This window comes from Giraffa tippelskirchi, chromosome 4, assembly GCF_054371585.1.
Source record: "Giraffa tippelskirchi isolate mGirTip1 chromosome 4, T2T-mGirTip1v1.2.pri, whole genome shotgun sequence".
Lineage (NCBI taxonomy): Eukaryota > Metazoa > Chordata > Mammalia > Artiodactyla > Giraffidae > Giraffa > Giraffa tippelskirchi.
The window spans coordinates 7,472,731-7,498,905 of record NC_137278.1 but is presented as its reverse complement, the minus strand read 5'-3'; the positions used below and the strand labels follow the sequence as shown (position 1 = coordinate 7,498,905).

The 26,175-nt window shown below is 50.5% G+C and overlaps 4 protein-coding genes across 17 annotated transcripts in view; 3 read left to right on the top strand and 1 right to left on the bottom strand.

Annotated features, from left to right (window-relative positions):
• Positions 1 to 4,819, top strand: part of LRRC8A (leucine rich repeat containing 8 VRAC subunit A) — a 33,656-nt gene extending 28,837 nt beyond the window's left edge. For both annotated transcript variants that reach the window (XR_014081322.1, XR_014081321.1), the window contains exon 5: positions 4,636 to 4,819. The gene's annotated coding sequence lies outside the window, so the exon portion shown is untranslated. The remainder of the gene's footprint in view (positions 1 to 4,635) is intronic.
• On the top strand, positions 1,510 to 14,231 carry PHYHD1 (phytanoyl-CoA dioxygenase domain containing 1). 8 transcript variants are annotated; one of them, XM_081586885.1, is made up of 11 exons: positions 1,510 to 1,598; positions 5,584 to 5,742; positions 9,351 to 9,426; positions 9,567 to 9,614; positions 9,884 to 9,939; positions 10,023 to 10,085; positions 10,962 to 10,983; positions 12,181 to 12,309; positions 12,633 to 12,749; positions 13,582 to 13,708; positions 13,818 to 14,231. In XM_081586885.1, the coding sequence occupies exons 1-11, from the start codon at positions 1,566 to 1,568 to the stop codon at positions 13,861 to 13,863; spliced, it is 876 nt and encodes a 291-aa protein (XP_081443011.1). In that variant the 5' UTR covers positions 1,510 to 1,565; the 3' UTR covers positions 13,864 to 14,231. The 8 variants fall into 8 exon arrangements, with proteins under 8 accessions (XP_081443011.1, XP_081443015.1, XP_081443013.1 ...); XM_081586891.1 differs by having other exon boundaries at positions 1,522 to 1,640; XM_081586889.1 differs by lacking the exon at positions 10,023 to 10,085.
• A 2,208-nt stretch (positions 14,232 to 16,439) lies between these two features.
• Positions 16,440 to 18,514, bottom strand: DOLK (dolichol kinase). Its single transcript, XM_081586854.1, has one exon. The coding sequence runs from the start codon at positions 18,205 to 18,207 to the stop codon at positions 16,591 to 16,593; it is 1,617 nt and encodes a 538-aa protein (XP_081442980.1). The 5' UTR covers positions 18,208 to 18,514; the 3' UTR covers positions 16,440 to 16,590.
• Positions 18,515 to 18,607: 93 nt separating this feature from the next.
• NUP188 (nucleoporin 188) overlaps positions 18,608 to 26,175 on the top strand; it is a 45,321-nt gene continuing 37,753 nt past the window's right edge. For all 6 annotated transcript variants that reach the window (XM_081586847.1, XM_081586846.1, XM_081586845.1 and 3 more), the window contains exons 1-2: positions 18,608 to 18,651; positions 25,240 to 25,294. In XM_081586847.1, coding sequence (XP_081442973.1) covers positions 18,620 to 18,651; positions 25,240 to 25,294 — 87 coding nt within the window. In that variant the 5' untranslated portion in view covers positions 18,608 to 18,619. The remainder of the gene's footprint in view (positions 18,652 to 25,239; positions 25,295 to 26,175) is intronic.

Here is a 26,175-nt window from a genome sequence, read left to right as displayed (position 1 = left end):
CAGTTTGTGGCACTGGCCAAGTGTCCAGGAGGCACTCCTGCTGTCCCCAAAACTGCGGGTGGGAAACTAAGGCCAGGGGCACGAGTAGCAACCCGGTCAGGCTGCTGGTGGCAGGGGCGGGGGGTTCCCCAAGAGTTGCTGGCCCAGCACTGCAAGGGGACCCTCGCTGTGTTCCTGGCACATGGCGGTGGCCGTCTCTGGGTTCCTTGGGGCAACCGATTGGGAAGGGGCTGCAACAGCTGGGATCACTCCCTGCCTCGAGGGAGCAGAGCCTCGGCTGTGTTTCCCCAAAGGGTTCTCTCTTGTGTCTTCCTCACCAGCCTGTCCCCGGGGGACCTCACACCCTCTAGCCTCAGAAGCCTGTGGAGGGGGACGGCGGGCCCTCCCCCCCAGCTCTGCACTCTGGGGAAGCAGGGCCCAGGCAGCTAGTCCCAGTGTGGTGGCTCAGAAAGCAGGACTTGACTCAGGGCCAAGGCCCCCAAGGGCTGAGCAGTGTCCCCACGCTCACTCCCGAGACACTCTGTCCCTTCGCCATTCAGAAAGCGTCACTTCGGGGAAGGCCAGTGGCCGGTTTTCAGAATGGCCCTGTCAGCTGCTGAGCAGGGCTGGCTGGAAGGGTGGGTGTGCTGACCGCCAGCCTCAGACACCAACATCTCGGGCCTGGGGGTGGGGAACAGGAAGCCTGGCTTCCTTCTCCCTCATTCTGAAGGCCCAGGCCCCACCCCACCCCATTAGATCCCCCTTATCTTCTACTTTCCTCAGAGCTGCAGACAGATGAGTAATCCTCTCGGGACTTAGAGAGTCTCTGGGGATCAGGGGTGGGCGTGGAGTAGGGGTGGACACTCCTCCCCCAGGCCCTCTTCCACCTTTGGAATGCAAAGCCGCTCAGAGCCTGTCTGCTGGCAGGCCCCCAGACCCACCCAGCATTCCAAGCCATCCCACTGGTGGCCTCAGTTCAGTTCAGTCGCTCAGTCCTATCCGACTCTTTGTGACCCCATGGACTGCCGCACCATCTAAGCTGGTGGCCCGGGACTGTCTAATCCTCGCCCAGAGAGGGGCAGGCGTGGGTCGGAGGGTCCAGTCAGTGGTGGCACCTGGACTGGGACTCAGGTGTCCTCCTGCCTGCCGGGACCCTGCTAGGACACAACTTGTAGGCACCTTGTAAACAGCCAGCAGGAGTGGTTTCTGGAAAGAAATTGAAAGGGGACAGTTCAGATAGAAGCCTTGTAGAGGTAGGACTGGCTAATCCTAGATTAGCTGGAGGGTGGGGCAAGGGATGGCCCCAGGGTGTGGGGCAGAGATAAGCCCCACCTGAGGACAGAAGGGAGACAGTGGGGGGTGGTGTGAGAAGGGCTGGGGGCTAGGTTGGGTTTTCTCTGGGTGAGGCCAGGGAAGGACCGGAGGCCAGGATTCGGGTTTTCTCTGGGCAGGGAAGGGTTAAACGTTCTGGGGCTTCTCAGGTTCCCGCCCCTCTCCCCGCCCCTCTCCCTCCAGACCTTTTTCCGGTCCAGCCTAGGCCTCGGTACCGAGCCACCCGCCACCCGTGCGCCCTGCCCCGGGTCATCATGGCCTGCCTGAGTCCCTCACAGCTCCAGAAGGTAGAGGCCTGCCGGTTGGGAGACCCCGAGGGTCAGATAAGTGTAAGGGGCCCCTCGGAACTAGTCCAGGAAACTCGACCCCACCCCCTTGCATTTTTCAGAACTGGAAACAGAAGGCCAGAGTGGTCGGTTCACAGCCACGACCCCTAACTTCTGCACACACAGCCAGGGGCCGTCCAGGCCACCGCACCCGCGGTGGTATGGGAACGTGTAGGTGACAATACCGGACTAAAACACAGGGTCTTGAGAGCTGGGGGCGGGGGCAAGGGTCTGGGAAGGGGCGGGGCCGACGAGGGGCGGGGCCGACGAGGGGGCGGGCCCGCTGAGCCCACCCCTAACCCAAGGCACTTGGTTGCGGAACCGGAAGCGGGCGGTCCAGCGTGCTCGTGTACTAAGTCTCTTTAGTGGTGACCCACTCTTTGCGACCCTATGGACCGTATCCCGCCAGGCTCCTCTGTCCATGGGATTCTCCAGGCAAGAATACTGGAGTGGGTTGCTATGCCCTCTTCCAGGGGATCTTTCGGACCCAGGGATCCGACCTGCGTCTCTTAAGTCTCCTGCATTGGCAGGCGGGTTCTTTACCACTAGCGCCACCTGGAAAGAATTAAGCCTTGAAAAAACCTGACCCTTGTGGTTTTGTTCGTGGTAGCAAGAGGAAAATGCAAAAAAAAAATTACAGAAAATCTCAAAAAAGAAAATTAAAACATCCTGTACATTCCCTTGAAGAAGGAAATGGCAACCCACTCTAGTATTCTTGCCTGAAGAATCTCATGGATAAAGGAGCCTGGTGAGCCACAGTCCATAGGGTCGCAGAGTCGGACACAACTGAAGCGACTGAGCAAGCAGGCATACATTCCCTACGCTGAGACAATATTTTGGTATACAGCTCTTGAATCGCTGAAAGGTCCAGGGGAATTCCCTGGTGGTCCCTTCGGAAAACTTGGCCCTTCCACTGCAGAGGGCACAAGTTTGATGCCGGGACAGGGGGTTAAGATCCCGGAAGCCGCACTGTGGGGCCAAATAAAATAAAAGGTCCATCACAATTGTTGTGTCCGAATAGATTGTGCCCGACTCTTTGTGACCCCATGGACTGCAGCACACCAGGCTTCCCTGTTCTTCACTATATCTTGGAGTTTGCTCATACTTACGCCCATTGAGTTGGTGATGCCATCCAACCATCTCATCCTCTGTCATTCCCTTCTCCTCCTGCCTTCAATCTTTCCCAGCATCAGGATCTTTTCTAATGAATCGGCTGTTTGTGTTAGGTGGCCAAAGTATTGGAGCTTCAGCTTCAGCATCAGTCCTTCCAATGAACATTCAGGGTTAGCTTCCTTTAGGGTTGTTTGATGTCCTTGCTGTCCAAGGGACTCTCAAGAGTCTTCTCCAGCACCACAATTTGAAACCATCAATTCATGGGTGCTCAGCCTTCTTTATGGTCCAACTCTTACATCCAAACGTGACTACTGGAAAAACCATAGATTTGACTAGACGGACCTTTGTCCGCAAAGTGATGTCTCTGCTTTGTAACATACTATCTAGGTTTGTCATTGCTTTTCTTCCAAGGAGCAAACATCTTTTAATTTCAAGGCTGCAGTCACCATCTACAGTGATTTTGGAGCCCAATAAAATAAAATATATCATTATTTCCACTTTTCCCCCTTCTATTTGCAAAGAAGTCATAGGACTGACTGGATGCCATTGATCTTAGTTTTTTGAATGTTGAGTGTTAAGCCTGTTTTTTCACTCTTCTTTCACCCTCATCAAGAAGCTCTTTAATTCCTCTTCACTTTCTGCCGTTAGAGTGGTATCATCTGCATATCTGAGGTTGTTGAAATTTCTCCCAGTAATCAGCTGACTCTTTAGAAAAGACCCTGATGCTGGGAAAGATTGAAGGCAGGAGGAGAAGGGGATGACAGAAGACGAGATGGTTACAGGGCATCACTGACTCAATGGACATGAGTTTGAGCAAGCTCCAGGAGATGGTGAAGGACAGGGAAGCTTGGTGTGCTACAGTCCATGGGGTCGCAAAGAGTCTGACACAACTGAGCGACTGAATAGCAAATCTTGATTCCAGCTTGTGATTCATCCAGCTTGGCATTTCACATGATATATTCTTTATATAAGTTAAATAAGCAGGGTGATAATATACAGCCTTGATGTGCTCCTTTCCCAATTTGGAACCAGTCTGTTTTTCCATGTCCAGTTCTAACTGTTGCTTCTTTTTTTTTTTTTTAACTGTTGCTTCTTGACCTGCATACAGATTTCTCAGGAGGCAGGTCAGGTGGTCTGGTGTCCCCATCGCTTTAAGAGTTTTCCACAGTTTGTTGTGATCAACACAGTCAAAGGCTTTAGTGTGGTCAATGAAGCAGAAGTAGATGTTTTTTTTGAATTCCTTTGCTTTTTCTATGATCCAACAGATGTTGGCTATTTGATTTCTGGTTCTTCTGCCTTTTCTAAATCCAATTTATATATCTGGAAGTTCTCAGTTCACGTACTGTTGAAGTCTAGCTTGAAGAATTCTGAGCATTACCTTTCTAGCATGTGAAATGAGCACAACTGTATGGTAGCTTGAACATTTCTAGGCATTTGCCTTTCTTTGGGATTGGAACAAAAACTGACCTTTTCCAGTCCTGTGGTTATTGCTGAGTTTTCCAAATTTGCTGTCATATTGAGTGCAGCACTTTCACAGCATCATCTTTTAGAATTTGAAATTCCATCACTTCCACTAGCTTTGTGCACGTCAAGATGTCTGGCTCTAGGTACATGACCACACCATCGTGATTATCTGGGCCATTAAGAACTTTTTTGTATAGTTCTTCCATGTATTCTTACAGATGGTAGAATTGCCCATTCAACACGTTTCCCTATGCTCCTACTATGTGCCAGGCACAGTACTGGGACCTAGAACTCCTGCTGTCCACTGGGCCTTTATGCAACCCTCTGTGGAGGCACAGGTGTGACCCCACTGGACAGCACTTGCCCAAGTTCTCACAAATTAGAATACTAATTTGTATTTTGCTTTTTTATTGTTCTTCAGTCACTCAGTCGTGTCTGTTTGTAATCCCATGGATTGCAGCACGCCAGGCTTCCTTGTCCTTCACTGTCTCCCAGAGCTTGCTCAAACTCACGTCCATTGAGTCGGTGATGCCATCCAACCACCTCATCCTGTCACCCCCTTCTCCTGCTGCCCTCAATCTTTCCCAGCATCAGGGTCTTTTCCAGTGAGTCGGCTCTTCAGTACATTTATTTATTTAGCTGGGCTGGGTTTTAGTCGAAGCACTCGGGATTTTCTATCTTCTTATGTGGTATGCAAAGATCTTTAGTTGCAGCATGTGAACCCTTAGTCCTGTGGGATGTGGGATCTATTTCCCTGACCAAAGATTGAACCATGGCCCCCTGCATTGGGAGCAGGGAGTCTTAGCCACTGAACCACCAGGGAAGTCCCTTGACTTTTTGTTTTCTAATCTCACACTATATCTAGAACACATTCCCATGTCAGTAAATATTTTTCTATCACCTGTGTTATTTTCCAGGGAGATAAAGCATACTTTGTATAATAGATCCCCCTGTATGCTGGTTTGTTGGATGTCTATCTCCTTTCTTAGACCAGTTTGTGGGAGGCAGGCATCATGGATGGCTTGCTTATGACTGAATCTCTAGCTCCTAAAGCCGTGTCTGGTACACGGTAGATACACAGTCAATGGTGGTTGGATAAATGAATGAGGATGTATCCCCATGTGACTCAAGCCCACTGGAGGGTTACAGTGGGGACATCTCTGCTTCCACTCCCCTTCATTCAAGCAGCCAACACTCACTGCCCTTCACTGGACATAGGCACCATGGCCAGGGACGGGGGCAGAGCAATGAACAGGATGCTAGGTCCTGCCTTCAGACAGCTTCTGGTTTGGGGAGGGGTCAAATCAGTCCTCATGAAGAACGTTTGAGGGTGAGGAGAAGCCTGAGTCTCCTGCCTGTCTGCCTGCAGTTTCAGGAGGATGGATTCCTGGTGGTGGAAGGGTTCTTGTCTGCAGATGAGTGTGAGGCCATGCAGCGGAGGATTGGCGAGATCGTGGCTGAGATGGATGTCCCTCTCCACTGTCGCACGGAATTTTCTACGCAGGAGGAGGAGCAGCTGCGAGCACAGGTAGGTGCCTGGAGCAGATGGGGATGGGACTTGGTCTCTGATGGGAGGTGAAGCCTGGAAACATCGGGTCCCAAGGCCCCTGGGTTAATTTTTTTTGGCCGTGCAGCACTGCTCAGTCTTAGTTCCCCAACCAGGGATAGAACCTGTACCCGCTGCAGTGGAAGCTCAGACTCTTAACCACGAGGCGCCAGGAGAGTCCCCCCATCGGCTCATTCTGACACTGAGTCAGGCTTGAACTTTCTCAAGGCTCCAGACTGTGTCTTATTTGTCTATTTCCTTCACTCCCTACTATGAATCGGAAAAGGCAATGGCACCCAACTCCAGTACTCTTGCCTGGAAAATCCCATGGACAGAGGAGCCTGGTAGGCTACAGTCCATGGGGTCGCTAAGAGTCAGACATGACTGAGCGACTTCACTTTCACTTTTCCCTTTCATACACTGGAGAAGGAAATGGCAACCCACTCCAGTGTTCTTGCCTGGAGAATCCCAGGGACGGGGGAGCCTGGTGGCTGCCGTCTATGGGGTCGTACAGAGTCGGACACGACTGAAGCGACTTAGCAGCAGCAGCAGCAGCTACTATGAATTTATCAAGTCAACATTACTGCCCCCATTTGACAGATCAATTAAGGATAATTGAAGTTCAGTTCACATGTCGCAAACTACACAGTTAATCACTAATAGAGCCAGAACTCAAACCCAGATTTGCCGTATACCAAGTTCAGGTTGTCACTGCTCTGCTGTACTTCCTTAGAAGTTTTCCTGCCACAAAAGACCACTTTGTGGCCACAACCCAGAACAAGTCTGATGATTTCGATGGGCCCACCTGGCTAAGTCATCCCCTAGTGAGACTAGGAACTCTGCTTGTCCTGCCACTACCCCCCCTATCTCCACCCCGGTGACCTAGTGGGACTCAGTACAGTTTGAGATGGATAAGTTGAGACCCAGGGGTTCTCCCACACAGTTCTTGTAACCCTTCATAGTCTGAATTTATGAGCCTGCCTGCTGCTGGGCCCTCAAGCCAAAGCTGCAGTCCAGGGACTTCTCTGGTGGGTCCAGTGGCTAAGACTGTACTCTCAGTGCAGGGGGCCCAGGTTCCGTCCCTGGTCAGGGAACTAGATCCCACATGCTGCAACTAAGGAATCTGCATGCTGCAACAAACATGGAAGATCCTGCATGCCACAACTAAACACCCGGCACAGCCAAATAAATACATAAATAACAACAACAAAACAAGTTGTGGCCTAGGCTCAATAATGGGGCCTCCCTCTTACTCATGGCAATGAGCTTCTGCCATCTGGTGGGCATAAAGGGAATTACAATGACTGGAAGGCTTACTACGCAGAGAATGGGGACTTCAGAAGGAAAGAGGGTTTATAGGATGACAGCTTTGCTCCCAACAGTCAGTTTCATTTGGCTGCATTGGTATCAAGTACATCCTCAATATTCACTACTGATATTGTGAAAGACTTTGAAATGGATATTAAAAAAAGATCGGTAGGTGTCCTGTTCAGCTCTCCTTTCCAGCTTACCTGCACTTTTCATTGTTTTTTGGGTTGACAATCCTGCAAGTTGTGTGATAACTCACATGATACTTGTCAATAGAAATGGGCATGAACTGGGTCTGGCAGGATGCAATTATTGATTGCCCCTGTGGCTATATCGGTTTTGCATTGATCTGTAAATTCATTTTAGTGTTTCTCATTTCCTATATTTGTGTGGTTATTGGAATTCTCCTTTGAACATGTTGTTGGTTCCTTTGTGAATTACTGAGTTAAGTAACATCTTTGACATGCATGCAGCATTATTGTCTTTAATATTATTATCAATTATGCTTCCCAGACTTGTTTCCCTCACTCTGATCCTAGTACAGAGGAGCTGAGAATGTTGGAAAAAACCTTTCAGTTTTCAGTGGAAAGCTGAAAGTTTTCAAAGAACCACGATGAGTCACTGAGTTGAGCCAGGCAGGCACCTGTGATAGCAGATGTGTTCAGGTGAGGGGGAGGTGGGGCTGTGCCACCTGGGAACCCAGGTAGGGGCATCACTCAACTGTCCTTAAGTCACCATGCCGGGAGGAAGATTATATATGTGTGTGTGCTGTGTATATACAATCTTTCTTCCATGGTTGACATAAGCACAGTTGAGTGATACCAATGCCCCTACCTGGAAGGAAGATTACGTATATGTGTGTATCGTGTATGGGCTTGCCTGGTGGCTCAGACAGTAGAGAATCTGCCTGCGCTGTGGGACACTGGGGTTTGATCCCCAGGTCAGGAAGATCCCCTGGAGAAGGGAATGGCAACCCACTCCAGTATTCTTGCCTGGAGAATTCCATGGGCAGAGGAGCCTGGCGGGTTACAGTCCATGGGGTTACTGAGCAACTTACACTTTCACTTTTACTTTTCATTGTATGTGTTCATATATATGTGGCATGGTGATCATGTGTGACCAGAGCCACAAGGAAAACATGGGACATCCTCCTGGAGCATCATTTTCATATGATGCTAAGAAGTTTGAAATATGATATTAAAATTAACAAGGAGAAGTTATTAAGAAAAAGATTAGTAATAGCTTATATTTATAGTGTAGAGCATTTAGCCATGTCCTCACTGTTTTCTATAATAATAAATAATAATAAATAAATAAATAATAATAATGAAGGCAGATATTCATATGACATCACATTCCAAGGACTGTTCTAGAGCCTTGTGTGTGTGTGTACGTGTGTGTGTGTGTGCATGTACATGCTCAGTCATGTCCGACTCTTTCCCCACTCAGAGATCGAACCCACATCTCCTGCATTGGCAGGTGAATTCCTTACCACTGTGCCACCTTGAAGCCCAATAATAATAATAATAAGGGGCAGATATTCACATGACACCACATTCCAAGCAACTGTTCTAGTGCTTTATATATGTTGTTGTTCAGTCACCAACTGAACAACATAATCCCTGCAACACCCTATGAGATAGGTACCTTTAATAGCCTGTGTATTTTATGAGGAAACCAAACCTAAAGAGGTTCAGTAATGTGATTGTAGTCACAGCCCATCAGTGGCAGAGCTGGGATTTGAACTCCAGTATTCTAGCTCCAGGATTTCCCAAGTGGCCCAAAGCTCCCTGGGAACCAGGCCTGTTTGATCATGCCATTATTGGGCATGAGTCATGTGATTTATTAAAAGGTGTCCAAGGGGACTTCCTGATGGTCCAGCGGTAAGATTCCATGCTTCCAATGCAGGGGGCCCAGGTTCAATCCTTGGTCAAGGAAGTAGGAGCCCACATTCCGCAACTAAGAGCCCGCATACCGCAACTAGAAAAAAGATCCCGCGTGTCACAACTAAGACCCGGTGCAGTCAAATAAATAAATTAATTTTAAAAAAAAAGAGGTTTCAAAAAAATTCCGTGCTTGTAGCTCAGAATCTGCTGTCAGGCCCTCGAGTTTCCAGTTCACCGTCTGTGTTGCAGTGAACAAGTCTGAGAAGCATCAGTGGAGTCTGCAGCTCTGTGCTGGGTGCAGGGTGGGGGGGGCCTCTGAATCCTCTTCCCTCTCTGCCAGGCCCACCTGTGACCCCGGGATGCTCTCTCAGTCCCTCTGATGTCCCCTCTCCACAGGGCAGCACAGACTATTTCTTAAGCAGTGGTGACAAGATTCGATTCTTCTTTGAGAAAGGCGTCTTTGATAAACAAGGTTTGGAACTGGGGCCTTAGACTGGCTGGACTTGGGTGTCTGCCCCCAGGGGCTGGGAGGGCGGGTGGTGCACTGAAGCCAGCTGTCTGCGGGTAGCTGGACTCCAGTTCTTCTGCCTTGACCTGTTCTTTGTGCCACAGGAAATTTCCTGGTTCCACCGGAGAAATCCATCAACAAAATTGGCCATGGTAAGCAGGGGCTTGAGGGAACCTAAGGTCTGAAGAGCTGGGGGGGGGCCTTCCTCCAAAGCTCACAGTAAGTTAGTAGCCCAACAGATGGCATTTCTGGGTGCAGGCTCCCCCTTGGGCCTGGTCTCCACTCCTCGGTTATAAACAAGTGGAAAGCTGAATGCACAGAAAATAGTGGAGAACATCAAAGTGAAGCCTGACCCTAGGTGCGCAGGCCTAGGCCCAGGAGGGGGCTGGGGACTGGCTCTTCATCTCACCTTTGTCCGCAGCTCTACATGCCCATGACCCCGTCTTCAAGTGTGCCACACACTCCCCCAAGGTGCAGGTGAGCAGAGGTGTCGGCAAGGGCGGGCAGTGGGCCAGATGTGAGTGTGGGCTGGCTGGCTGTGTGACCTCTGCCCCTTCCAGGCTTTGGCCAGAAGTCTGGGCCTCCAGATGCCTGTGGTGGTGCAGAGCATGTATATCTTTAAGGTGAGTGCCCTGTCCTCCCCAGGCCTCAGTTTATCCTCTGTAAAATGGGCATAGTGCTTAAACCAGCCCCTCCTTACAAGGGCCACAAGCTGCCTCCCTGAAGAATTATTACTCAGTGGGCAGGAGAACATGAACATTGGTCTCCCCTGGTTACGATGGTTGGCACTTCCTTGGCACTCAGTTACAATTTGGCAGCAGAAGGGAAGGGGCCCCGAGGGCTGCTTCCTCCTTTTGTTGGCTATTGAAATGCCTTGCTTCCAGCTTTCAAGGCCCAGCTCAGTGCCACCTCCTCCAAGAAGCCTTCCAACTCCCTTGGGAAGTGAGGACCCATCTCTGACCCTGAAGCCTAGAGGCTTAACTGCTAGTCTGGGCCCCAGTTTCTCCCGCTGCCCCTCACTTCTGCCTTGTGTCCTTTTTTTAAAAAAAACAAAACACATTTTTGGCTGTGTCAAGTCTTTGTTGCAGCACGTGGGCTCAGTAGTTGCAGAGCGTGGGCTTAGTTGCTTTGTAGCATGTGGGATCTTAGTTCCCTGACCAGGGATCGAACCCACATCCTCTGCATTGGAAGGTGGATTCCTAACCACCTGACCACTGGGGAAGTCCCCTCCCTTGTGTTCTTGTTAGGCACTTGAGTCTTCCCTTCCCAGGGAAGTTTGAATGTGGCTTGGAGGAGGCGTGTTCAGACTGGGAGCTCCCTGCCAGGCAGGGTCGTTTTTCTCTCTACAGCCCTCTTGGGCTGGCACAGTAGGTGCTGGGTGCCGATGGGGAAGCCCGGGAGATAAACACCTGTGGCGGGGGCATCCCACTGAGATGACTCAGCGCAGCACCTCCCCCGCCCCCTCCCTGCTCTCACCTGGCCTCTGCTCTCTCTTGCAGCAACCTCACTTCGGAGGTGAAGGTGAGCCAAGAGCAGGCTGGGGGCCCTGGCAAAGGTCCTGGCTGGAGATCTGGGACATCAGTCATTGTCAGGGCCCCTGAGGGATCAGCCTCTTCTGCTTCTTCCAGAGTGAACTGGTGGTGGTGGTGGGGGGGGGGGTCCTAGAGTCCTTGACACAGTGGTTCCCAAACCTGGCAGCAACCCCTTGTGGGTTAAAAATACAAATTCCTGGGCCCCATTCCCTGAGATCTTGAGGGAACCAAGGGCCTGGGAATCTGTATTTTACCAAGTTCCCTGGAGGGCTGATTCAGCATAGAATTTGCTGATCTGATTCACACCTGCTGGAATCACAGTTACCCTTTCCCACCTTCCTCATGGGCAATGATCCCCTTCTCTCACATACCTCAAGTGACAGAGGGCTCACTCCCCTGCAGGCAGCTCTTCCCTTCCTGCACAAGCCCAAGTCCTTCCTCTGTGAGGCCCCCTCCTCCGCACCATCAAGCTCAAGGACAGTCTCCTGAAGGGTGTACCATCCTCTCCCTGAGCCATCTCTGCTTAATCTGGCACCCCCAGCTCCTTCAGCCTTTCCTCCTCCCAGTGTTTTAGGGCCCCCACCATTAGGACACCTTTGTTTGGACACTGGATTGTCAAAGTCCCTCTTAAAGTTTGGTGTTCAGAAAGCACACAGTTCCTCGGGAAAGGACTAGCACCCACTTTTGTTATTATAGATTCAGTTCCTCTTTTGAGTGATCCTCCCAGGTGGCCTGGGCCCCAGCATCATGCAGGGGGTGTTTACAAGGGGGATGCTTGTCCGTCCCTTGCTTTGCACCCAACTTCTCAGTCTTCAGCCCCTGGGGGCTTACACTGGGCCATCTGGTGGCCAAGGTGCCCTCCCTGCCTAAGGACAGCAGCTTCAGTTACCTGCTGCAATGAAACAATAGCTGCTGCTTTTTAGGCTGCAGTTACAATGTTGAGCACATATTGCCTCATGGGATTCTTCAGCAACCTCGCAGTTAGGTTATCATAGGGACTGCTCTAGGGTTTACGAAATTGAAGTTTTAAGAGGTGATCTCTCTTGCCCAGAGTCTCCAGCCCAGGAAGTGGGGAGATTCTAACTGCTCCTGGGAAGCCTGGAGGGTCCTGAGAGGGCTGAGGAGTAGAATTGGGGCCCAGGTGAGGTGGGGTGGGGCTTCTCACGCCCAGGTGGGCCTGCTGCAGTCAACCCTCACCAGGATGCCTCCTTCCTGTACACGGAGCCCCTGGGCCGGGTGCTGGGCCTGTGGATTGCCCTGGAAGATGCCACGCTGGAGAATGGCTGCCTCTGGTTCATCCCTGGCTCCCACACAGGTGAGGCCACCTGCCTCTCCCTGCTCACTTGTCCTCACCCTCCACGAGTGTGCACATGCTTGCTCGATCGTGTTGGACTCTTTACGACCTCATGGAGTGTAGCCCACCAGGCTCCTCTGTCCATGGGATTTTTCAGGCAAGAATACTGGAGCAGGTTGCCATTTCCTACTCCAGATGTTCCTAACCCAGGGATTGAACTCATGTCTCCTGCATTTCCTGCATTAGCAGGCGGGTTTTTTACTACTGAGCCACCTGGGAAGCCTCCCACCCCCATGGGAGGATCTGGAAAAAAGAGAGGCTGAAGGCCCCACTTTGGCCTGCAGGTGGAGTGTCGAGAAGGATGGTCCGGGCCCCTGCTGGCTCGGCGCCTGGCACCAGCTTCCTCGGGTCAGAGCCAACCCGAGATAACAGCCTCTTTGTGCCCACACCAGTGCTGAGAGGTAGGGGGGTGCAGAGGGCAGGGAGGAGGGCCTGGAGGCCATGCCCAGGGGGTCTGTGCCTGCTCTGACCACCCAGCTGACCTGAGGGCTGGGGAGTCACAGCAGGAGGGAAGATCGGGTGGGCACTGCGAGGACTGAAAGCTGCGTGATTGACACCAGGGTCCCCCAGGCTGGGCTGGAATCCCGATGCTGCTACTTCCAGACTATTTCTAAGAGCAAATGACTGAAACCCCCTAAGCCTGTTTCCCCAAACATCAAGTGGGGAAGCCAGTGAGATATTGTGTGTGAGATGGTGCACAGGTGCTCAGAAACCCTGGCTGTCGGCACACACTTCCTTTTCTTTCTTATTTTTATATTAACGTTTATTTGGTTGCATTGGGTGTTAGTCGTGACGTGTGGGCTCAGGAGTTGTGCCATGCAGGCAGCTGCCTCGGGGCATGTGGAAATCTTAGTTCCCCAGCCAGGGATCGAACTTGCATCCTCTGCATGGGAAGGTAACCACAGGACCACCAGGGAAGTCCCACACCCTTTGTTTTAGAAAAGGGAAACTGAGTTCCAATGCTGTGTTCCTGGGTGAGGCCCCAGCTGGCTTCTGCCTGGTTCTGGAAATGCTGCAGAAGGCAATGCCACTGCCGAGGCCTGTGAGGGCGTGGGCCACAGTGGAAGGACTTGATCCTGGAGGAACCCACGTCCAAGGGGCAGATTCCAGGCCCCTGAGGTTCCCGGGATGAGGATGGGGACGAAGAGGCCACACCACCGCTTGAGGGAGGGGACTGCCCACCATGTCCCTTCCTGCCCCGAGTGCTCTCCTGACCTGCCGTGTCCCTGCCAGGGGCCCTCATCCTGATCCACGGAGAAGTGGTGCATAAGAGCGAGCGCAATTTCTCTGACCGCTCGCGCCATGCTTACACTTTCCACCTCATGGAGGCCACTGGCACCGTCTGGAGCCCAGATAACTGGTAGGTGGCAGGGTTGCTGTGTGCCCCAGACAGCTCCCGAACAGGCCTGCCCGGGAGGCCCTGGCCAGTGCTCCTGGCCCCTCAGGGTCTTCCCCCCCATCCTCTGCAGGCTCCAGCCAACCCCCGAGCTGCCCTTCCCCCCGCTGTACACCTAGAGGCCCTCAGGGCGGGACACGTCCGCTCTCGGGTGAAGCTGCGGGCCACCAACGCCAGCGCCTCACCCGACCGCCTGGCCTCAACGAGGAAGCCACGTCTCTCCTCCGGGGCTTTCCTCATACTGGTGTCTCTGCAGATAGGTGGGCACAAGGTGGTAGCCTGGCAGCAGGAGCCTGGGCTGGGCACCCTTCCCGACATCTCTGTCTCTGCTTCTCCCTGCCCCAACACAACCTGCCCCGAGAGGCAGCCTGACAGCCCCGAAAACGGTTCTTGTTGCTTCTCTGCCGGCTTCTCAGTCTTCTCCTCTCTCACATGGAAGTCTTGGTCAGTATGGCGAGACACTGAATAAAGACTACTTCCGAATGCAGCATCTTGATCCTCCTTTCCCAGGCAGACTTGCTCTCAAGATGAGAGCCCTGGTAAGAGTCATCTCGTGTGGTCCAGCCCTGCCTGGTGAGGTACATGTGATGTGGTAACAGTAAGTGACATTCGGTGGGCATTCGTGGCGCCAGGAGCTTGCTGTGCTCACTGGATCCTCACACCTTTCAGGCAGGCACTGTGTACCTGACAGTGCTGAGGAGCTGACACATGGGAAGGTTAAGTGATCTGCCTAAGTCCCACAGCTGTTCAGATGTTTGGAGAGGTCAGCCGGGTGCAGTGTCTGTGCTCTGACCTCTACGCTCCTAGTTCTCCTTTTTGGGGGAAAGAGGACCGGAGCCTGGAATCCAGTCTTAGATTCTGGTTGCTTTCCAGCTCAGGCCAGGCCCTTCTCTCTGGGCCCACCAAGGGGCTGGACTAGGGCCTCCATGGGTTCCTCTTCTTGGGCATGCTTGATAGGCACCCAGATCTGCAGTAACAATTACCAAATCCCAAACCTGCTTGGCTGGGGTCTGGCCCAGTGGTTGCCAACTGAGGGCCATCAGCCGACTTCACAATGCAGAAGTGTTCTGTCTGGGCCTCAGCATTAAAGCAAACCAACCAACCCACAACTTTTTAAAGCTGAGAGATTTCACATAACGATCCATGTTTCTAAGCTGCCTTGAATGAGCAGGTCAATAGCCTGGGTCAACAGTCCGGGCCTGTGGTCCAGCCTAGGTGACTGCTGGCTGGAGCTGGTCTTTATAGGCACGTGTGCACTTCCCTTCCCTTCCCCGCCCTCTCTCATTGTGTAACCTGCCTGGTCTCAGGGGCCTTAGGATTCTATGACCTTGCCTTCCAACCCCTGCTGTACATGTGGACAAACCAAGGCCACCTGGGGAGTGAGGGGGGCAAAGCCAGCACTCATATACTCTGCACCCTACCATGGTTCTGCCTCCTTCAGCCAAGCAGCAGCAGCAGTCCGAGCAAAGGGAAAGGTTTGTTAACGCTCCTTTGAGGCCAGAAGGAATGTCTTAATACCCTCCTCTGAGAGAAAGGGCCTGCCGGTGATGCCCAGGCAGAAGCACAAGCTCCCAGCGCCCGGCTGCTGGCTTCTAGCCTTGGTGGGACAGAGTTCTCACCTCTTCCTGCCAGGCCCCTTCCTGTCAGGCTGGTGAGAAGTGGGCAGAACCTTTGAGAAACCTGCTGTGCTATCTTCTCACTGATGGGAAATGTTCATCCACTCAACGAAGGTCTGCCGAGTTCCGGCTACCTGCCAGGCTGTGTTGGCACCGGGGGATACGGTGGGGAACCACGCAGCTTGGACTCTGCCCTCAGAGAGTGAGGCTGGAGCATGCCTACCCCTGGCTTTCCCAGCAGAGCGAGTCTGAGCACTCAGTAAGCTTCACCAGTCCCCTTGGCTCTAATTCCTTGCTCAGAGAAGAGACCGACACAGGTATGGACATGACAGAAGGGCAAAGAGGTCTCAGGAGGGACTTGGACAAGGACGCCGTGCTGTCCAGCCTGTCCGTCATCAGCACCACTCAGCCGGGCAGCAGAGGCCTTGAGGCAGGGTGGTGTTGGCTGAAACAGGGAGTCAGTCCAGGACGGGGTCCTCTTCCTCCAGCCCTTCCAGGGATGCAAGAAACAGATGCCCTCTGTCCCCCTCAGCTCTTCCGAGGCCAAACGGGAGAAACCACATGCACTTGGCTGTTTTCCTTTTGGACTCTCCTCTGAATGAAGCCAGGGGAGTAGGGTCATTCTACTCTCCAAGTACAACCCATATAACCCTTTGGTTTGCTTGGCTTTTTGCTGAGCTAATGACTGGTCTTGGGTAACAAACAGTTCCTCACTGATGTGGCACTTTTGCACTTATGTGCAGGCCCTGGGCTGGACACCTCATTCACGTCACTTCACCAGACTCTCACCCCATGAGGTGCAGGATCTTATTAGTCCCATCTTGCAGACAGGAGAACTGAGACCCAGAGGGATTAAGGGACTCACACAGTTAAGAGGTGATTCAACCAAGTATTCTGACCACAAGAGTTGACACCAGAACCTGAAGTCTTAACCCCTCTGCCCTACTGCCTCCAGAGTCTACTATGGCCCCTCAAGGATTGCAAGGCAGGGGCCCTATAGCACACTCAAGCTCTCTGAGCTGTTAGACTAGACTTTATGCCTTTTTGCGTTTTTATGTATCAGCAAAACTAACACCAGGAGCGCTTTGATTTTTATTTTAAATCTGAAATCAGTTGAAAAATTAAATCTGCTCCTCCCCATCTTGGCTCTTCAAGCCCAAGTGGCTGGCTGCTCTGGGGACCATTGGTCCTCCTCATGTCCCTGCTTCCTCCATTGCTAATGCACAGCAGCTAGGCCATCAGCAATATCAGGAGGTACAGAGGCAAAAGGAGATTGTCTATCTGCGTAGTGTAGGCTTCCAGGAGGGATACAGTGCCGATGGATCCCAAAATCCAGGCATAACTGTAGTTCAGGTCCACTCCACTGTCAAAGATTAAGATCAGAGCTACAGCAATGATCTGGGCAAATATAGATGTCATGGTTCCCTCAAAAGTCTTTTTGGTTCCAGGCCAGCGAATCTCCCCCATGGTGCTGCCAAATATGGAGGCCACAGTGTCGCCCACACCGACGGCCAGGACGCCTGCATAGGGCACTAGGGCCCTGGCTCCTCCTAAGCTACCCTTCTGTGTGCAGGGCCTGGGGACTAACCAAATGGGAAGAGACATGCCTAGGAGCAGGTAGATGTGGGTCAGGATGAGCGGCCCACTGTCTCGTTCATCCAGGAAGAGGGACAGAAGGCTTCGCAGGGTATGGCCCAGGGGCTTGATGCGGAAGTAGCGCACATACTCCAGGAAGATGAAGACAGCCAGACATACGGTGGCGGCCACGTAGAGCAGGGGCCGGTCCAAGATGATACCTGGGATGTAGGTGGCTACCACAATGAAGTGGAAATACTTTCGAGCGATGGTGGGGGCCTGGTGCTTCTTGGACTCTGAAGATGACCGCTTGGCATTCTGGTACAGAACCACCAGGCAGGCCACGGTGGCCAGCACACACCAATAAGCTAGGAGGTAGACTCGGGTCTCTGTCTGGAACAGGAATTGAAAAAGCCACAGCAGGGGGTTTCTGCGGATGAGGCGGTGCAGCCAGGGCAGGACCACGCCAAGGCCCAGGACGCAGGTCATGAGGTGGAAGAAGATGGAAGAGGCCCAGGTGCCCGAGTCCATGAAAACAAAGAGGGTGCTGAAGAAGATGCCCATGAGCACCATGCCTACCACCACCACCAGCAGGAAGAAGTCCAAAGGGTCCCCCTGGCTTTCCACCACAGTGAGAGAGCGCTTGATGAGCTGGTTGAGCATGAAGCTGATGCCACCCAGGACCAGCAGCGCCTCTCCGGGGGTGAAGCAGCGAGGCAGCAGGTACAGCAGGATCATGTTGAGGTACACGAAGATCAGCAGGGCCTCCAGGACCTCGATCACCTCGCCGACGCTCAGCGAGTGCTTCATGATGTAAATGATGACACCTCCAGCCAAGCCCGAGATGACACAGGTGTTGGTGGGCACCGGGCGGGTGATGCCCAGGGCCAGTACTGAGGAGAAGAGGGCCACTGCCATGCCCGTGGCCGCTACCACAATTCCAAACCGCTCGAAATATGGGTTCCCCGCAGCCTGGCAGCGCTCCTTCATAACCAGTCCTAGCAAAGGCATGACCACCGAAGCGGGCAGTAGGCCACTGTTCGCGGACATTCGGAACTGAAAGACTGCGCTTCCCTGCTGTAGGAGTCGGTCCCACTTGTACTGAACGTAGAAGGCCTGCACCGCGAGGGCCACGGCGCACCACGAGTATCGATCCCACACGGCTGCGTGGATGCTCAGCACCACTACGAACACCACCGCCGCCTCTGCCAGCACGGAACCACTCAGCGGAGCCCCGGACCCAGGGGTCGGGGGAGTGCACTCTCGGGTCATGTCTCTAGACTCGGGACCCACGGAAAACCGGGGTGACTAGGGATGCCTTGGACTCTGGCCCTTTAATCCCCGCCCGGTAGACAGCGGTAGCTTCGCCTTGCCAGCACCTTCCTTCTCCGTTCTCCAGCTCCCTCCAGAAGAGAAGCTCCACTGTAGGCCACTCTATGCCGCCTGGGAGTTGGCGTCAGGCTATCCTCCACCGCCTCCCACTCACGGCGTAGACGTCTCCCCTCCGCCACCTCCCTCACAGCCTCGGCCGCGCCTGCCCGGGGTTCCTCACCTCTCCCGGCAACGCCATGTTGGCCCCGCCCCCCGAAGTCACGTGACGAAAACCCGGTCCCCGCCCTGGAAGCGCGCGGTCACGTGGGCGTGGCGTCTGGGGGCGGCGCCGGGGGCGCGCGCGCGCGCGAAGATGGCGGCTGCCGCCGGCGGTCCGTGTGTGAGGTGCGGAGCGGGCCGAGTCGGCTGGGGTGGCTGAGGAGCGGGGTCCAAGCCAAGCGCAAGCAGGGGCGGGAGTTGAGGGCGAGATGTGGCGGCAGTGGCAGGGCGAAGGTTGGCTAGGTGTAAGGGCGCCGGGACGGGAGGCGGTTACGGCCAAACGGTCCCCGCGCGCGGGGATATGAGGCGACTTCTGTAAAAGCGGGGGCCGGTGCCTCCCCCCTTCCCTAGGCGCCGGCCTCCCGTCTCCTCACCCGGCCGTTCTCCTTCCCCTCCCTCTCCTGGCGGTGCGTCCCTCGGCGCCCCCCTCCCCCTCTCACCGCGCTTCCTGTCCGGTGTGACGCTCCCTCGAGGCGCGACGGGGCGCTTCGCGGTTGCCCGGGGGGAGCCCTCACCCGGTCCCCGCCGCAGCCTCCCGTGCCCGGCGGGCTTTCCCCCGGGTTCCCCATGTGCTCTCGCCGGGAGGTCTGTTTCGGGAGTCGCGGAACCACCTTGTGGTTTCAGCCCTCTTTTCGCCGCTCTTTCATTCATCCGTCTGGTCGTTTTCTCTAGCATTGATTCCTTCAGTCGGCATCCCGGGCGCTGTTACTGGGCTTTAAAGGACAGGAAGAGAAAATATTAAAAAGACAGTTCTTACTGGCGTACTAGCGCCAAACCCTGGCGACGCGCTTTCTGGTTTTCCGCGTTGTCTCCTTGAACTCCCACAACTCTGGGGAGGCACCTTGTAATTTTACAGATGACTCACAAACCCAGCTCCTAACTGGAGTGTCCCACTCAGAAGCTTGAGCCGGATCGCCGCACTTCCATCTCTCACTTGCAGCTTCAAAGTGTTCTCCATTCTCCCACCCGTCCCGCCCAACCGCCCCTGCCACTTTTTTTTTCCCTTTGTACCAGCAGCTTTTCTCCCTTTTTTGTTCTCTTCACTGCTGTAGCCTCAACACCCAGAAGAGCAGTAGTAGACTCTCAGTAAATGTTTATTCCGCTTGTCACTTTTTTCACCTCTCTGCTCGAGTGAGATTTTCATCTTTGGAATTTCCATTGAACTTTGTGAGAACGGGTTTGTTTCTTCCTCCTGCTGTTGTAGCATGTCAGCTCTTAATGTCGGGCAGCATTGTGGTCACTGTGCTCTTCTTTTCTCAGCCTTATCTTACAGTCTTTGTGGATCTTTGGTCAAGTTTAGCTCCTGCAGGGCAAGGCGGCTTCTTGAATGGAAGGGATTTTTACTTCCCTGGTATTTCCAATCTCCTAGTTGCTTTCATCCAAAGGTTTCCAACCACGTGGATATCTCTACTGATAATTTCCTGTTTCCACTAACTCCAGCTTTTACAGAAGTGGAGTTCCGTGTCGTCTGCTAGAATATTGGGCTGCAAGTCAATACATTTTTTGAATCTCACTTTTGAGTCAAATTGTTTAATTTCTGTGCCTTAGTTTGTACTTACCTCAAATTTATTTACTTATTGTGCAAATAAGTGACAGACACTGTAGCACTTATTTCATTTCTTGAAAGTATATGTAGAAGATGTTACTCTGAGGCTTGAATTGGATATCACAATTCCAATCTTGTCTGTTGAGTCTTGAGGATCACCTGCTCAAACCTCCAGGTCTCAGTTTGAGGTGAAGTCTTTCTTCGATCCCTGGATTAGTTCCTAGTGATCACCCTCTTCTCTGACTCTTTTCTGTCCTATGTGCTTATTTTCCTTGTGGTGTCTTAATTGTTAGGGTCCTGCCCGTTGGTACTTTCTACTTTTTTGCTGATTGTGTTGTTATGTTTAACATCCTTTATCATTCCCAACACTAAGTTTATGATCGTCGTGAAGGTCTTACATTTATTTGGCTTCCCGTTATTCCTAGATCATAAATGTGTAGGAATTGAGGAACCAGTAACACTCATTTCCAGGATGATTCCCTTCCTGATAAGCTACTGTTTTCTCCTTTGTTCTGCCATCTCTTGGCACTTCTGCATGTAATATTTGTTTTTTCTAGTTTTTCTGTTCCAGTTAGGTTGCAGGTCTAAAAGGGACTTGTAGTTTTTTTTTTTTTTAATTGATTGGTTAGTTTTTGCTGTGCTGGTCTTCATTGCTTTTGTGTGGGCTTTTTTTTTTAGTTGTGGTGAGCAGGGGCTACTCTTTGTTGTGGTGCTCAGGCTTCTCATTGCGGTGGCCTCTGCTGTATGCCCGCCTCGGTATTAGAGTATGGTATACCACTGTAGGACAGAAAACCTCACCTCAGTCTTTGCCTGCGTGCAGAGTGAATTCCTCGGTGCTACTTGAGACCCTGTCTTATAATGATTAAACTTTGGAATCTTGCAAGCCTAGGTTCAAGCCCTGGTTCCATTAAATATTAGCTTTGTGGCCTTACAGAAGTTACTTAACCACTCTGAAACCTTAGTTTCCTGATGAGATAGTAATAGTATTTGCTTCATAGGTCAGTGGAAATATTCAGTAAGACAAAGCATTAAAGACTTAGGACAGTGCCCCACATAACTGCTCAGTAAATGTTGGCTAATGTTGTTATCCAACTTCTTTTCAATAAACATTATTTTTGATACCTTGTAACAAAAAGACCATGCAATGACTTGGTTTTGCAAATGAGACTCTTTTATTTCTAAAGAAATAGCTATTTTTTCTTTTAATTAGTAAGTATAAAAGTTACTGCATTACTTCAGTCTTGTTTCCTAGCAGAAACTTTTCCTCCCCTCTCCACCCCCCAAAAAAGCCAGTGTGTCAGACATAAAAGGCAAAAAAATCTATACTGACCAGGTCTTTGACCTGCTTCTCTGAGACAAGCTGATGCCCTCCAGCAGTGGTAATTTAGGAATTGATTTTAAAATGTAGATTTCCCATGCCTAACCTCTGGGAAAGTGTGGTTCTGGGAATGATCAGGGTTCTGCAGTGTTACTGTATTGTTTTCAGCTGATTTGGCTCTTTGGCCTGAGGACCAACTTCATTCTGAGAAACACTCTTTTGGGAAATTTTTTGTTTGTTTGAATTATGGATTTTGGTGTAACAAATAACCCACAGCTTGAATTTGAGTAAACAAAGAATTCTGGATCCTGGCAGGTGGTCCTTGAGTACAGGTAGTGGTATTCTGAGTCTCTTGGGAATCACTGCTACCTAGTTAGCTAGAGATCAAAGTTCTGAAAGTAGATGCCGATGAATTAGAGCTCAGTGGTGCCCACGCTTCTGAAATTGGAAGATGGATGATCCAGAAAGAGTAATTTGGCTCAGGCATACCAGAGCCTTCAGTTAATAATAAATTTCTTTCCATTAATTGTGGGATACTGTTAGCCCCATTATTAGCTATTTATTATATAATAGATATCTGATATTTTTGTTGCAAACCAGAAGCTATTCTTGGTAAAGTGAAAGTAGTGTGCTGCTGTTGCTTAGTCACTTCAGTCGTGTCCGACCAGGCTCCTCTGTCCATGGGATTCTCCAGGCAAGAAGACTGGAGTGGGTTGCCATTTCCCTCGCCAGTGATAAGTAAGAAGTGAGTGAAGTGAAGTCGCTCAGTATATGACATTTTAAAGAAAGCCCTCCTTTTATTTTTTTGCCAGGTCAGATTTACCAAACAATAAGTTAGATGTTTATCGTCTTTACAAAAGGCATTCTTTAAAAATTTATTATACATTTCTTTAAACAGTGAGCTTGCTTCTGTGTTTAATTTCTTAGGGCTTGATTTAGTCATAACCTTTTTTTTTTTTATCTTCAAGAATATATTTTATTTCAAGAATGAGTTTAAATTGTTTGAGCTTTCAGTTCAGAGATGGAAAGTCTTGCTAAGTCGCTTCAGTCGTGTCCGACTCTGTGCGACCCCATGGACAGCAGCTCACCAGGCTCTGCCGTCCCTAGGATTCTCCAGGCAAGAATACTGAAGTGGGTTGCCATTTCCTTCTCCATAGTCATAACCTTTTAATATAGTTTATCAGTACAAAGGGACATACTTGTTTCATCAACTGGATCTAATCTCCTAATTTTAAAATAGTGAATGCTTTCTTGTTATCAGAAAAATGATTATAGTGATTCCACAGTGCAGTTGTAGGAGTTGGTAATTATTGATTCAGCAGAATTGAAGTTGTTTTCTTAGTAGCATTAACCCTTAGGAGAGAGATTTATGATTTTTAGATGTCTAATTTAATCTTGTGATGGGAAAATCCTGAAAGACCATTTTTAAATAGATAGGGCTAGTGCTTTGTGTTTTGCCTTGATGAGGAAAAGATTTTTCAGTTAATCCTCATAGTTAATATAACTTGCATTCTTGTTAACTGTCTAATATATTTTATTAGGACCTTTTCATCTTCTCTCTGAAGATAGGCTTTCCAAGCACTGTTAATTGTTTCAGGTAACTATTCTAGGGCTTGTTTAGAATCTCCCCAAATATAATCCCATGCGTGTTTTTTTTCCCTATGCTTTTTATACTCCTTTCTTGAGATAATTTTTTAATGGTTGCCTTTTGAAATTTAATTCTAGGTTAAAAAAAACAAAACACAAAGCAAGTTTTCCTGAAATTCCGAAGGCATGGCTGAGGGAAGGAAATGGTGTTAGCACATAGTTGGGAGTATGTTTGAAGAGCTCACTGGATGGGGGCAGGGACTGTATGCGTGCTTTCTTTGCTGGTATCAATTTGATTTTTTCCCCCCGTTTGTTTGTTTATTGGCTGTGCTGAGTCTTCTTTGCTGCACTTGGGCTTCCTCTGCTTGCGACAACTGGGGGCAACTCGTTGTTGCGGTGTGTGGGCTTTGGTGGCTTCTCTTGTTGCAGAGCGTAGGCTCTAGGCATGTAGGCTTCAGTAGTTGTAGTGTACAGTCTTAGCTGCTCCACGGCATGTGAAATCTTCCTGCTGCTGCTGCTGGTAAGTCGTGCCAGTTGTGTCCGACTCTGTGCAACCCCATAGACGGCAGCCCACCAGAGTCCTCTGTCCCTGGGATTCTCCAGGCGAGAATACTGGGGTGGGTTGCCATTTCCTTCTCCAATGGATGCATGCATGCATGCTAAGTCGCTTCAGTTGTGTCCGACTCTGCAACCCCATGGACAGCAGCCCACCAGGCTCCCCTGTCCACGGGATTCTCCAGGCAAGAATACTGGAGTGGGTTGCCATTTCCTTCTCCAGGAATCTTCCTAGACCAGGGATTAAACCCATGCCCCTTGCGTTGGCTGTGCTGTGCTGTGCTGTGCTTTGTCTCTCGGTTGTGTCCGACTCTTTGCGACCCCATGGAATGTAGCTTGCCAGGCTCCTTCCTCTATGGCTGCTGCTGCTAAGTCGCTTCAGTCGTGTCCAACTCTGCGCGACCCCATAGACGGCAGCCCACCAGGCTCCGCCGTCCCTGGGATTCTCCAGGCAAGAACACTGGAGTGGGGTGCCATTTCCTTCTCCAATGCATGAAAGTGAAAACTGAAAAGTGAAAGTGAAGTCGCTCACTCATCTCCGACTCCTAGCGACCCCATGGACTGCAGCCCACCAGGCTCCTCCATCCATGGGATTTTCCAGGCAAGAGTACCGGAGTGGGGTGCCATTGCCTTCTCCTCTATGGCAGGTGGACTCTTATCCACTATACTACCAGGAAAGTTCTAATTTCTTGGTTTTGATAGTTGTACTGTGTAAGATGTTGTCCTTGCTTTTAGGAAAAACACACTGAAATGTTTAGAGATAAAGGAATATGTATCTAAAACAATTTTGTATAATTTTGGGAAAATGTGTGTATGTGTACATGTACATGAATATATGCATTTTATACATATAAATATATATATATAATTATTACAGACACAAAGAGGGAGAAAGAAAATAATAAATAATAGTTGGTGAACCTGAGCAAAAGATACATGAAAATATGATGTAGGAAGCGGAAGTTGCTTTGATGGCTCCATGGCTAAAGAGAAGACAGGACAGAGGCTGTTGTGGGAGATACATGCCCCAGTTCACTGTGTTCCTTCATTGTTTTTGTTTCCTTTTGCTGTGATGTACATTTATTAAAGGACTCGCTTTTTTTTTCATCTCAGTATCCATATTTCCCAGAGATGACACATTTCTCCAGAAATCTATGCCTGTTGTTGAGGGATGAGCTGATGGTCTTGGAGGGTCTTTCCGGGGAGGCAGGCAGGGTAGGGGGGCACCTGTGACTCACTGTGGGGTCAAGGACACTGGTGGCAGAGGTACTAGGGAGTACTTATTGGGGTGAGCTGTGCTGGAGACCACCCTTTGACACCAAGACCTGGCCCCACCTCTCCGGTGTTTTCTTTGGCTTCTGTATTTAGCACTGCAGATCCCACCTGGTGGGAATCCATTAGGGTGTGAGTGAACGTAGTGCCATCTGTATTGACTGTTAGACTTCGCTTGATTGAGAAAGTGCATTATGTCATGTATTTCTGGAGGTGATGGGAGTCCTGAAATAGATTAATCTTTCTCTAGATTCTTGTTCCTTATTAGTCACTACATTTTAATGAAAAGGGAGGAGACAGAAATACTAAATTGAAGCATCTTCTTAGCATAGAAGATGTACTGTATTTCATTAATTACTATGTTTCATTAATTCTAAAATATACTTTTTTTTTTTCCAAAAGAGGAAACTTACCTCTGCTTCCTATCATTTTTCAGGAGCAGTAGAGAACTGTGGACAATTCTGCTTGGAAGGTCAGCTCTGAGAGAACTGGTAAGTGGTATGTTCTTGAATTGATTCTGTGGTTCTTTGTGTAGCTTTTATTACCAAAAAATATTTTCCTCCTTCTCTTTGAAATAGGAAGTAACCACCTTTTTTATTTCTAAAATTAATTCCCGTTTTACTTCTAAAACAAGCATTATGGATTCCCCACTTATTTCTATTGAAATGCAGTGTTTCTTACAGCCTAGCTGCCGAAGTTTTCCAAGTCTCTACTTTTCTTTGTATCTTAGTGATTCCTTTTCTGAAAAGATACCAGTGCTACTTGATTGGCTGCTGAGGGTAGGGGTACAAAAACCATTTTACCACTGCGGGCTAGGAAAGATTCTCAGGCTTTTCCTCCATCTCATACTGACTTGCCTTTTCGTCCTTTTCCACTTAGCTAGCTGCTTATGTCACAGAGGCTGAGGTTTTTAGGGCATTTCCAAGTATATAATCGGTAAAGAACAATTCTTCATGTTCATCCCCCATTTCTGACTCTGTAAGGATAAAATGTTAAAATGAAAGTGAAAGTTGCTCAGTCGTGTCCGACTCTTTGCGACCCCATGGACTATACAGTCCATGGAATTCTCCAGGCCAGAACACTGGAGTGGGTAGCCATTCCCTTCTCCAGGGGATCTTCCCAACCCGGGGATCGAACCCAGTCTCCCACGTTGCAGGCAGATTCTTTACCAGCTGAGCCATCAGGGAAGCCCAAGAATACTGGAGTGGGTAGCCTATCCCTTCTCCAGCAGATCTTCCCACCCAGGAATTGAACCGGAGTCTCCTGCACTGCAAGTGGATTCTTTACCAGCTGAGCTACATGGGAAGCCCTAAAGTGTTAAGATGACATTCAATTATTACTAGTGTTGTGATTATAATTAACATAATGAATG